Source organism: Nerophis lumbriciformis, linkage group LG14, assembly GCF_033978685.3.
Source record: "Nerophis lumbriciformis linkage group LG14, RoL_Nlum_v2.1, whole genome shotgun sequence".
In the NCBI taxonomy this organism is placed as follows: Eukaryota; Metazoa; Chordata; class Actinopteri; order Syngnathiformes; family Syngnathidae; genus Nerophis; species Nerophis lumbriciformis.
Window position 1 is genome coordinate 19,258,577 of NC_084561.2, and position 12,747 is coordinate 19,271,323.

Below are 12,747 nucleotides of genomic sequence, written 5' to 3' on the forward strand. Positions count from 1 at the left end.
TGACAAGCATACATAGGACGGAGCTTTGTTTCTCACAGCCATTTCTGTGCGACTGCACGTCCTTTTCTAGGCTTACCAAATAAAGACGCAATAAGGCGGCAGCTTTAATTTTGATAACTTAGCACAAGCAGTGTAATTTATGTTTGCATTTTCTCCTCCCAGTATTGATAATCAGCCTATATTCTGCACATTTATGAAGACAGACACGCTAAATAGATTGCACACCGTATTTTCCCCACTTAACAGGCGCAATCCTCTGCGCACAAGCTTAGTAGATTAGCTTTGCGTGCGCTATCAATTCTGCATGTGTTTTAATATTCGCAAACGTTTGGTAGATCAGGCCCACAGTGTTTTCTAGTCAGTAGACAAATAAGATGCAATGCTGAAATGCAAAATAAATCCATTAAATAATGCCTTTAATGGTGGTGAAAACATCACAGCCTACTGTAGTATCCAGATAACATACAAATATGTGCTTTATGGTTATGAGCAGCATAGAAATGATATTAGAGTCAGTTTTTTCTTTCTTTTGTAATGTGCATAGGATCAATGACAAATGAGTCACGAGCCACAGATGGTCCCTGTGCCTTACTTTGAGCACCCCTGCTGTAGAAGCTAACTGTTTATGGCCACTATAGTCCTAGTACTGAAGTATATTTGTTCATCCTATGGTCACATATGGGACGCGAGTCATCTTACTTCAGCGCCGGAAGTAGTAAAATCAGCTGTTTATCTGGCGGGTTCTTTCCTTTGTTATAAAAAGGGGATAACGGGGAAGTCTTTCTTTAGCTGCTACCTTGTTTTATCGTATATTACTGCCTTGGCACATGTTAATGTTTACTTTTGTATACCAATTAACACATTTCACCACCTGCAGACTTTGCAGCAATTATTATTTTATTTTTTAAATTCAGCTCTTTAAGTCATCCAGCACCAGCAGCTATTAAAATCTGTACTTTGGAGCAATGTTCTAGTATTTGGCTTATTAGCTTCCTGTTGCAGTCAAGCAATGACGATGATGATGACGGCAGTCCAGACTGTGCAGTTGCAATTCCACAGTGAACGGAAAATGTATGCACCTCACAAAATCCAAATCCAAAATCCAATTTAAACTCTATACAAAATAAACAACAAAATTATTCTGTACTAAGTAGTCACACAGATAAAGCAATTATGACATCAGCCGTGACATTTTAAAGAGGAAAAAAAGGTGCAGTGCATCAACAATCATTTTATTGAGCAAAACTGATTACTGTCGGTCGTAACTACAGCAAAACAACATCAGCAACAAAATTACTTTGACAAATCTGGTCACTCGTCACTCCTTTCTGAGCTGCCACCTTATCGTGGATTTTGCGTGTCCCAATGATTCTAGGACAGTAGTTCTTAACCTGGGTTCGATCAAACCCTAGGGGTTCGGTGAGTCAGCCTCAGGGGTTCGGCGGAGCCTTCGCCGCATAGGTCAAGACACACCCGACTCATCGTGTAAATAAAACGTCTCCCTATCGGCGTATTATGGATACCCCCAAACAATGTTCCCTCTAATTTTCCATATGGGTGAGCAAATGCAAAAACTCCTTGAGCATTCAGTGGAGCGCATGTGAGTGACGTCAGATGTGCACATGCACTGTGGCCACACCAGAAGCACACCTGTCCCAAACCTGACTAAATAACAAGTTAAATGTTTTACTCTTATAATCAAATGACAGCAGTCATTTCCATGAGATTATTTTCTAAAATAAGTGTTTTGGCCCACTTACAATGACAATAACAAAAAATATTGTTTTTCATGAGCTGTGTAGCGTAATAGTATTGCATGTCTGGGTGGAAAACAAAGAAAAGGAACAGACTTTGCTGAGATAAAAAGGAGAGGGGCACTTGCCAAGGTGAAGCCACGCATATCTGACCTGGTCTCTCAAAGGCAACAGCAGAAGTCACACTGATTTGCAGGTGTGTAATTTGTTGTGAGTTCATGCACTGTGTTGGTTTTGTTCTTTGAACAAAGTGCTGCTGCTCATGCACAGTTCATTTTGTTCACCAGTAAAAAAAACATAACTTTGTCTTGAATTTGAAAAAAACAAACATTTTTTATTTTTCACGAAAGAAAGGTTCGGTGAATGCGCATATGAAACTGGTGGGGTTCGGTACCTCCAACAAGGTTAAGAATCACTGTTCTAGAAGTTATGTTGTCCAGAAGCTTCTTAAGTTAAGTTAAAGTTAAATTACCAATGATTGTCACACACACACTAGGTGTGGTGAAATTTGTCCTCTGCATTTGACCCATCCCCTTGTTCACCCCCTGGGACGTGAGGGGAGCAGTGAGCAGCAGCGGTGGCCGTGCCCGGGAATAATTTTTGGTGATTTAACCCCCAATTCCAACCCTTGATGCTGAGTGCCAATCACAGAGGTAATGGGTCCCATTTTTATAGTCTTTGGTATGACTCGGCCGGGGTTTGAACAGGTCCTAGATGAGGGACCAGACAAAGAGCAGCTCGAAGACCTTTATGAAGAAACAAAAGCAAGGACTCATATTTCCCTCGCCCGGACGCGAGTCACCGTGGCCCCCCTTCAATGGGCTTACCACTTATAGGAGTGGGGCATAAAGGTCGGGTACAACGTGAGCTGGGTGGCAGCCGAAGGCAGTCCGATCCTCAGCTACAGAAGCTAGCTCTTGGGACGTGGAACTTCACCTCGCTGGGGGGGAAGGAGCCTGAGCTGGTGTTCGAGGTGGAGAAGTTCCGGCTAGATATAGTCGGACTCACTTCGACTCACAGCAAGGGCTCTGGAACCAGTCATCTCGAGAGGGACTGGACTCTCTTCCCCTCTGGCGTTGCACGCAGTGAGAGGCGACAGGCTGGGGTGGCAATTCTTGTTGCCCCCCGGCTCAAAGCCTGCACATGTTTTTGATATTTGTTTTAAAACAGTGTGCTCTTTGTTTTACTTGCACATTTAAGTTAAATGCTACATTTTTACCTGTGGACTATCTTGATCCAGGACACTTAGTTGTTTTGCAAATAAGTGCTTGATTGTTAAATGCGATACTACTTATTTGTTGAGTGGTTAATTGACATGAATTTGCAATCAGAGGTGTAATAACTTGTTGCTTATTGTATTGTACCACGCACCATCAAGAACACTGAAAAAAAAAAAACATTGAATGTGGAAATGAATGGGGCAGAGTGGCCCACACCAATATTCTTTCAGGGGGCCCAGAATTCCTGATTAGAGCAATCTGATTATATGCTAAGTAAGTGCGTTGAATGCCATAGAATCATTGCTACGTCATCCCTTTTCCTATGTCTTAAAAAAAAAAAGTTTTAGAACCAAAAACCCAGTAAGTATTCAAGTTAATTCATGTTTAATGCGTGTAAATTATTGAGAATGTGACATCATACTCGCCTGTGGTGGCGGAAGTCCACCGGCCCCCTGCGGACATTCAGGGAGCATCCGTCTGACAACGTCTGTGCTGCATTGACAGTCAGGAGTCCTCTTTTTGGTCCAGTTGCCTCTATTGAACATTTGCAGAATGGAGTAGGACACCTGAGGCCGTATGAACAAACGTCCCTGCTGGCTGTCACACTCAAGTGTCCTGATGCGACATGTGAGAGGGGTTACATATTGTTTACATATTATCCAATACTGCCACCCAATTAATACTTATTAAATGGTTTCAGTCAGGGCCAGCCCCTGGCACAATCACTCTATGCGATTGTTTGGGACCACAAATAATGTGGTCCATTCAAAAGCCCATAAAGATAATTGCTAATATTGTTTCAAACTGCATCATCGTGACACAATTACGTCCGTATTTCTTAAACGACTGTACTATTTAAGTCCATATTGTAGCTTGTATTGTACCAAAATATATAGTGCCTGATCTACTAAAGGTTAGCTTGTACTAAAACACAAGCAAACTTGACAGCACACAGAAAGCTGATCTACTAAACGTGTGCAAAGTGGATTGCGTCTCTTAAAGTGGCTGTTTGCAACATTTACACAGATGCCTAGAGGGCGCTAACTTTACAATGTAGTTTAAGCGTTATATCCCGCCCTCTTCTGGCTTCTATGACGCAATGACGTAACTACGTACGTACGTAACACATGCACGCGTATTAACATTGGGTGTTGTTCGCTAATAATAGCGATTTGGATAGTTAGCTTTGGCTATCGTTGAATGTATATTCTATCACAATTACAACAAGACTGCAAATTGTTTGTTGCTTCTTTTGGACTGCTTTGTGTATGTGTGCACGCACAACCTGTACGTACGTGTTGACGAGACCGGGTGAGTGACCGCCATAAACACCAATCATTTTATTTAGGCCGTTAAAAAAATGTGTTACACAAACTTAGTTATAAAAAATATAGACAGTTTTAACTTGTACATGTTCTGTTAAACCACTAATGGTAACGTAAGCTAGCCAATGGTGTTCTTATTATTGTTTTTGCTTGTTACTGAGAGAAAGTTGCAAACAGCCCCTTTAATTAAGCTGAATAAAGAGTGCTATTTATTTAGAATGTCTGTCTTCATAAATATGCAAAATATATGCTGATCATCAGAACACCCACAATACTGGTAGGAGAAGATACAAATATATTATACTACATGCGCAATGTGATTTATCAACCATTATCACAGAGCATTGCGAGCATTATTTAGCATTTTATTTGGCACATCTGAAAAGTACATGCAAACTTAGTTCTGCACACAAAGGGGAAAAGGATCGGTGCTCGTACTGCAAAGACAGATGATGGATAGAGAATCCTATGTCCTACGTGTGTGTGTGTCAACATATCTGAACATATTGTCTATTCAGAAACATCCTTTCATCATTTTATAGCTGCTGGATGACTTAAGACTGTTAAAACAAATTCAATCGATGCATTTTGGTATCTGCTGGCATTTTTTTTTAACTGGGTTCGTTTTTTTATATACAGTATAAGATATATTATTACCATATCTTCTAAACAAAAAAAACTTCTTGCAATATGCATTTTCTTCTTAAGTTTTGCAGTCAGTTTCGCAGTCAGTGCCGCGCCAGCGATCAAGAGTCTACTGTGTCTTTGCAGTTTCAACATGTCAAATTTAAGACTTTAAAAAAAAAAAACATACCGGTAATAAAGTTAAAGTTAAAGTTAAAGTACCAATGATTGTCACACACACACTAGGTGTGGCGAAATTATTCTCTGCATTTGACCCATCACCCTTCATCACCCCCTGGGAGGTGAGGGGAGCAGTGGGCAGCAGCGGGGGCCGCGCCCGGGAATCATTTTTGGTGATTTAACCCCCAATTCCAACCCTTGATGCTGAGTGCCAAGCAGGGAGGTAATGGGTCCCATTTTTATAGTCTTTGGTATGACTCGGCCGGGGTTTGAACTAACAACCTACAGATCTCATGGCGGACACTCTTACCACTAAGCCACTGAGTTGGTATATCCATCCATTTTCTACCGCTTATTCCCTTTGGGGTCGCGGGGGGCGCTGGAGCCTATCTCAGCTACAATCGGGCGGAAGGCATTTCACATTCACACGGACAAAAAATTACAAAGATATACAGGAAAATCAGAGGGGCAGAATGAAATGTAAATATATGAATTCATTCATTGCTCTTTCAGATTGGAAAACACAATGGTTAAACAAAGTAAATACCCCACAAGCCTCTATTGTAAACTAATTAAAAACAATGTTAGCAAATATCATAACAACCCATTTTTCAGATTTGCCATTGAATTGTTTTCTTGCAAAAGGTGCAGTGTGCTTCATATCAAGTGTTTTCATGTAACAACAACAACCAGAACGTCAGCAGTGGTAGAGGAAAGAACAACAATACATCGTCTGTGAAAGTTAGCATCTCTGTGCTAAAGCTTAATAGTTAACTGTTGCAGTGTTTTTGTGGCATTCAGAATTGACCAAACCGATAAAAATATCTACAGAACTACTACTTCATCTGACAGAATGATTTTCTAAAAAGAAAGAATGTGATTATGGCTTGAAACCCTCAAACAGAATTTGGATGTGAATAATGTGGATACAATTCAAATTTGCTCAGCTCATTTTGTTTCTAATGAATGAATGAATATATTTTACCTGTTTTTTGTGACTTTTGGAAAACCCATTGCTAATAAAGACATGCTTTTATTTTAAGGGGAACTGCACATTTTTTGGAATTTTGCCTATTGTTATAACAGAGTCAATGTAAAGTCCTCTATTCAGCCAATATATCCCTCTAAAATATCCGCCCCCCCGCTTATTCCCTTCGGGGTCGCGGGGGGCGCTGGAGCCTATCTCAGCTACAATCGGGCGGAAGGCGGGGTACACCCTGGACAAGTCGCCACCTCATCACAGGGCCAACACAGATAGACAGACAACATTCACACTCAGACTCGGGCCAATTTAGTGTTGCCAATCAACCTATCCCCAGGTGCATGTCTTTGGAGGTGGGAGGAAGCCGGAGTACCCGGAGGGAACCCACGCAGTCACGGGGAGAACATGCAAACTCTACACAGAAAGATCCCGAGGCTGGGATTGAACTCACGACTACTCAGGACCTTCGTATTGTGAGGCAGACGCACTAACCCCTCTTCCATCGTGCTGCCCAAATATAACATTCAAAAAGCGCCAACAATACTCCATTTATATTTTGTGACTTGAATATTTACCATGTATTCGCGGTATTGGTATTATAAGCGCTAACGCAGACAAACATGATCAGAGGGTGCTAACAGCTTGTGCTGGCTGTATTGACATCAGCGGCAGCAGTGAGCTGTTTGCATGCATCAGAGCTTGAAAGTTTATTCTAAATCATAAATAACGCCTCTTACCTGGATAGTAAAAGGATGACGACAAGTTGGTCAACTTTAGCATCCAATTTAGATCCAAAAATGGCGAGGAAGACACAAAGACGCAACCTCTTTTTTTCTTCGCGAGGAAAATGAGTCATTCTTAAGCTAAATTGGAATATGTGAATATCCTAGCAGTCTGCATCCTAATGGCATTGTACAGGTTTTAGGATGGCCTTCCCAAAGTCCTGACTTAAACATGTGGACAATGCTGAAGAAACAAGTCCATGTCAGAAAACCAACAAATTTAACTGAACGGCACCAATTTTGTCAAGAGAAGTGGTCAAAAATTCAATTGCCAGAAGCTTCTGGATGGCAACCAAAAGTGTCTTATTCCAGTGAAACTTGCCAAGGGACATGTACCGTATTTTTCGGAGCATAAGTCGCTCCGGAGTATAAGTCGCACCGGCCGAAAATGCATAATAAAGAAGGAAAAAAACATATACAAGTCGCACTGGAGTATAAATCGCATTTTTTGGGGAAATTTATTTGATAAAACCCAACACCAAGAATAGACATTTGAAAGGCAATTTAAAATAAATAAAGAATAGTGAACAACAGGCTGAATAAGTGTACGTTATATGACGCATAAATAACCAACTGAGAACGTGCCTGGTATGTTAACATAACATATTATGGTAAGAGTCATTCAAATAACTATAACATATAAAACATGCTATACGTTTACCAAACAATCTGTCACTCCTAATCACTAAATCCCATGAAATCTTATACGTTGAGTCTCTTACGTGAATGAGCTAAATAATATTATTTGATATTTTACGGTAATGTGTTAATAATTTCACACATAAGTCGCTCCTGAGTATAAGTCGTACCCCGGCCAAACTATGAAAAAAACTGCGACTTATAGTCCGAAAAATACGGTAACCAAATATTAACATTGCTGTATGTATACTTTTGACCCAGCAGATTTGGTCACATTTTCAGTAGACCCATAATAAATTCATAAAAGAACCAAACTTCATGAATGTTTTTTGTGACCAACAAGTATGTGCTCCAATCACTCTATCACAAAAAATAAGAGTTGTAGAAAGTATTGGAAACTCAAGACAGCCATGACCTTATGTTCTTTACAAGTGTATGTAAACTTTTAATCGCGACTCTATATACTTACAGTAAATAATTTGCTCCGTTTTGCACAGGATGTTCTGTTGTTTACCCTCTGCAGTGCAATACCCCAGGTGTCATCTTCCAATTGTACTCCCAATTCACTCTCCCAGTCTGCCCTAATCTTTTAAACATTTATGTCCTTGAGAGAGGCAATACAGTCCTTAATTCTTGAAATTAGTTTATTGGGGTTAAAAGAGCTTTCCAGCAGCTTGTCTAATGTGGACATTGAAGGTATATATGGGAAATTGGGGTCGTTGCACTGCAGGAAATGACGGATCTGAAAATACCGGAATAAACTGGATCGAGGGAAATCATATTTAAGTGACGTTCATAGTTTGCAAATGTGCTATTTATGTATACATCTTTAAAACTACAAATACCTAGCCGTTGCCATCGAAGGAATTCTAGATCTGATGTTGCAGCAGGTAAGAGATGATTATTAAGTATTGGGCCTATGTGTAGAAGAGCTTTGATCCCAAAACTTCGCCTGAATTGAGACCATATTCTGAAGGTATTTATCACAACTGGGCTATTACTGAAGTCTGAAATAGTAAGTGGGAGATCGAAGGTCACCAGGGCCTGGAAAGATGTAGAGATACAGGATGTGGCTTCTGAGTGGCACCAGGTTCTGCCCATTTGTACTTCATTTGTCTTGCTGTGCATTTTCTGTTTTCAAGACATATTGCTTTAAGTTTTCTGTCTTGACGCTTTGATGTTTTCCTTGGTCTACCAGTATGGGTGCCTTAAACTACCTTCCCATGTTATTTGAACTTGGTATCTGAATAATATCCTCCAAGTCTGGTGATTCCAAAAAATGTTTTTAGGCTTTGTAGCACAAAATTAAGGCACCTATAGTAATTAATTTTTTTGGTGTGGATAATACCATACAAATCGGCAATGGTGCTATTATGGAACCGGGTTTCGGTACCCCTTAGTCAGGATGCTACATTACTTACATCTGGTCTGGTTACTACTGTTAACGTCAGTACCGAGTTGCAGAACCTATCCCTACATGTGAGTGGAGGCAGCAATTTTTTCAAGTTAAGAACCTACTACTTTGAGCCTAATAATAATCAGAAATGATTACTAGCTAACTTTAAGGCACATGCCATAATTATTTCTGTTTTTGTGAACAGTAGTTGTCTTACATGTTATTGTCTTCGTCCACCATACACTTGGTTCCAAAACCTGGCTTGTCGAGCAGAGCTTCCAGCAGGTTCTCCAAAGCTGGATTTTCAGGAGCATCATTGCTGCAAAAATGTGACCAGAGGTCAGAATAACATTAGTAAGGTGTCCAAATAAAACATATTGCCAAGCTGATTTTATAGTGGATGTCGCCAGTGTGATCTCACAACTTTGCACCTTTCAATTAAAGTATGAGTGTAGTATCTGTTTAACTCATAATACAGTAAGCTGTAAAATGTATTTATCAACTGTTACAGCTTTGGCAGCAGTAGCTCAAACTTTGGTGTACCCTTGAGCAAGGCACCAAGTCATTCCCAACCTCAGCTCAGAGGCACAATTAAAGTGTGTGCTTCCCCTCACTTTGACATCTACGCGTGCTTGTATCTGCAACTCTGTATAAAAGAATACAAGCAGTAATAAAAACTGGTTGAGCTTGCCACATATTGTAGACCTGTGGTTACACACTCATGAACAGGTACATACCCAGCTGCAAAGAAATGTGTTCAAAATTACAACAATCTTAATTTTTTATCATCCAGGTATTTTACCTTAATAAAATCCTGATCGCCGCCCATGCATCACACTTAACTAATCCTCCTCCATTTCCGCGAATACAATAATCTAGTAAAATGTGTTGCAGGTAAACAAAGTCAGAGGTCCCACTAATTCTGCATTAGGGTAAATTCCTTGTGGTTATATAATACTGTAGTAATTGGTCTGATATGTGTAAACTCCATATCTTTTTTACAAGGGCTGTCAAAACTAACAAGTTAACTCATGTGATTTATCACTAAAAAAGTATTGCATTAATCATGTACACACATAGATTAATCATGCATTTAATTTTTATCGTATAAGCTATTTTACTTTAACCGTTACACAGTCATTGAACAGATCAATGCATATGTCAGTCCAAAAACGAGAGAAGAGACTTCGACTGGTGTGCTTGTTGGCAAATTACTAGGGGTTTGGGAAAAAAAATCTATTCGAATCCGAATCGCAATTCTCACGTTGTGCGATTCAGAATCGATTCTCATTTTTAAAAAAGCGATTTTTAAATTTTTAATTTATTTATTAATTTTTATTTTATTTTTTTTAAATTAATCAATCCAACAAAACAATACACAGCAATACCATAACAATGCAATCCAATTCCAAAACCAAACCCGACCCAGCAACACTCAGAACTGCAATAAACAGAGCAATTGAGAGGAGACACAAACACGACACAGGACAAACCAAAAGTAGTGAAAGAAAAATGAATATTATCAACAACAGTATCAATATTAGTTATAATTTCAACATAGCAGTGATTAAAAATCCCTCATTAACATTATCATTAGACATTTATAAAAATAAAAAAAATGAACAATAGTGTCACAGCCTGCTTGGCACTCAGCATCAAGGGTTGGAATTGGGGGTTAAATCACCAAAAATGATTCCCGGGCGTGGCACCGCTGCTGCCCACTGCTCCCCTCACCTCCCAGGGGGTGATCAAGGGGATGGGTCAAATGCAGAGGACAAATTTCACCACAACTAGTGTGTGTGTGACAAGCATTGGTACTTTAACTTTAACTTAACACTGTTATATTTTCACAAAGATAAAATAAGTCATATTTTTGGTTCATTTAATAATTAAAACAAATGTACATTATTGCAATCAGTTGATAAAACATTGTCCTTTACAATTATAAAAGCTTTTTACAAAAATCTACTACTCTGCTTGCATGTCAGCAGACTGGGGTAGATCCTGCTGAAATCCTATGTATTGAATAGAATAGATAGAATAGAATAGAATAGAAAGTACTTTATTGATCCCTGGGGGAAATTCAGCATGAATGAATAGAGAATCGTTTTGAATCGGGAAAATATCGTTTTTGAATCGAGAATAGCGTTGAATCGAAAAAAATCGATTTTGAATCGAATCGTGACCCCAAGAATCGATATTCAATCGAATCGTGGGACACCCAAAGATTCGCAACCCTACAAATTACACTCCAAAATACTGTCTGGAAAGACTTTAAATAAAAATGTTCCCAAGGTTTATGCAAATAAATGACATACATTCAAGTAAAAAGTTTAAAAATGTTCTTTGAGGAAATTCTGACAATAAAATTTTTGTCCAAATATTAGGTAATTTCAAATATTAGGTAATTTCTTAAACAAAGTTTAATTATCCAAGTGAGTATCACCTGTGATTATTTATTATTAGTCCAAATTTCAAAATGTGATTAGTATGATTTTAAAAATTACAAATTTGACAGCCCTACTTTTTTCATATTACAAATATTTTGTGACCTACATTTTTGTACTCAAAGTGACTATTCTCAATTGTCCAATCATAAAATAGCGGTGATGTTGTTAGCCCTAAAGAACAAAGAAGAGCAGTTGGCGCAAAATTAGTTAAAAGTGAAAATTTGACATCTACCTGAAGAAAGTGTACTGTTCTCCATACATCCAGGGCTCGAGCTTCAGGGCAGGGTACTTCCCAAATGGCGGCACAATGAGACTGGCGAGCAGAGCAACCAGTACAAACACAGCAGGCAGGACAATCTGAGGCGCAAAAATACTGGGTGACTCAGATCAGATTACAAACTGAGAATGTCTCATCCTCACCTGAGCAAAGAAGCCCCGGCGACTCCTGCGAGCATACAGCCATCGTTTGATAAAGAGAGCTCTTAGCTGCTGCCAGATCAGCCACCATCCTGTCAGGGGTAATCCACCTTGGCCATCTCCTCTTAGCATGTCCGTCTCCAGTGGGTCTGAGTAGTAAACAAATAAATTAATTGTTACACCACTTGCACAATGGCGTGATATTGAACACGTATAGTATGTGTTGCTGCATTGGAATTGTTGTGTCAGACAATCATGCATTTCACATTGTTGTTAACTAACAATAAAAAAGGGTTCACGCGCACATGATACCATGTACCGTATTTTTCGGACTATAAGTTGCTGTTTATTTCATAGTTTATGAAAGTTGCATAATGTTTTTTTTCCTTCTTTATTATGCATTTTCAGCAGGTGCGATTTATACTCCGGTGCGACTTATACTCCGAAAAATACGGTACCAGGTGTTTGTGAATAGATTCAAAATTGTGTTTTTCTTTGACAAAGCGTGCTGGAAAAGTAGCCACTTATGCTGTTCTGATACAATCTCTATGATGTTCATGAGGACATATTTGCATGTGCGGAGAAATTTAATATTTTTATGTAATCGTTGAACCAGCAAAGTCCTGAAATGATTTGTGTTTTCTGCAGTGTAAGGTAAGGAAATTGCAATGTATACTGTATTTCCTGCATAGAATTTGGAAAGTACCTTGCCTACGAAGCTTTTTCCTTCCTGGCAGCAGTATAGAAAGTACAGGGGAATCATTGAAATAATTGGTTGACTCAATCAAACTACAAGCACACACACACACACACACGCACGCGCACGCGCGCACACGCGCACACGCGCACACGCGCACACACGCACACACGCACACACACACACACACACACACACACACACACACACACACACACACACACACACACACACACACACACACACACACACACACACACACACAACCTGTCTCTGATACT

The 12,747-nt window shown here is 39.5% G+C and overlaps 1 protein-coding gene across 4 annotated transcripts in view; it reads right to left on the minus strand.

The window, feature by feature from the left end:
* The window catches only part of abca7 (ATP-binding cassette, sub-family A (ABC1), member 7), a 104,214-nt gene that overhangs the window by 39,974 nt on the left and 51,493 nt on the right, over window positions 1-12,747 (minus strand). For 3 of the 4 annotated variants that reach the window (XM_061975903.2, XM_072914645.1, XM_072914647.1), the window contains 6 exons: window positions 12,734-12,747; window positions 12,476-12,499; window positions 11,773-11,918; window positions 11,585-11,709; window positions 9,120-9,221; window positions 3,400-3,589 (listed from right to left, as the gene is read on the minus strand). The exon at window positions 12,734-12,747 is cut by the window's right edge and continues 104 nt beyond it. In XM_061975903.2, coding sequence (XP_061831887.2) covers window positions 3,400-3,589; window positions 9,120-9,221; window positions 11,585-11,709; window positions 11,773-11,918; window positions 12,476-12,499; window positions 12,734-12,747 — 601 coding nt within the window. The remainder of the gene's footprint in view (window positions 1-3,399; window positions 3,590-9,119; window positions 9,222-11,584; window positions 11,710-11,772; window positions 11,919-12,475; window positions 12,500-12,733) is intronic. The other variant, XM_072914646.1, reaches the window with a different exon arrangement.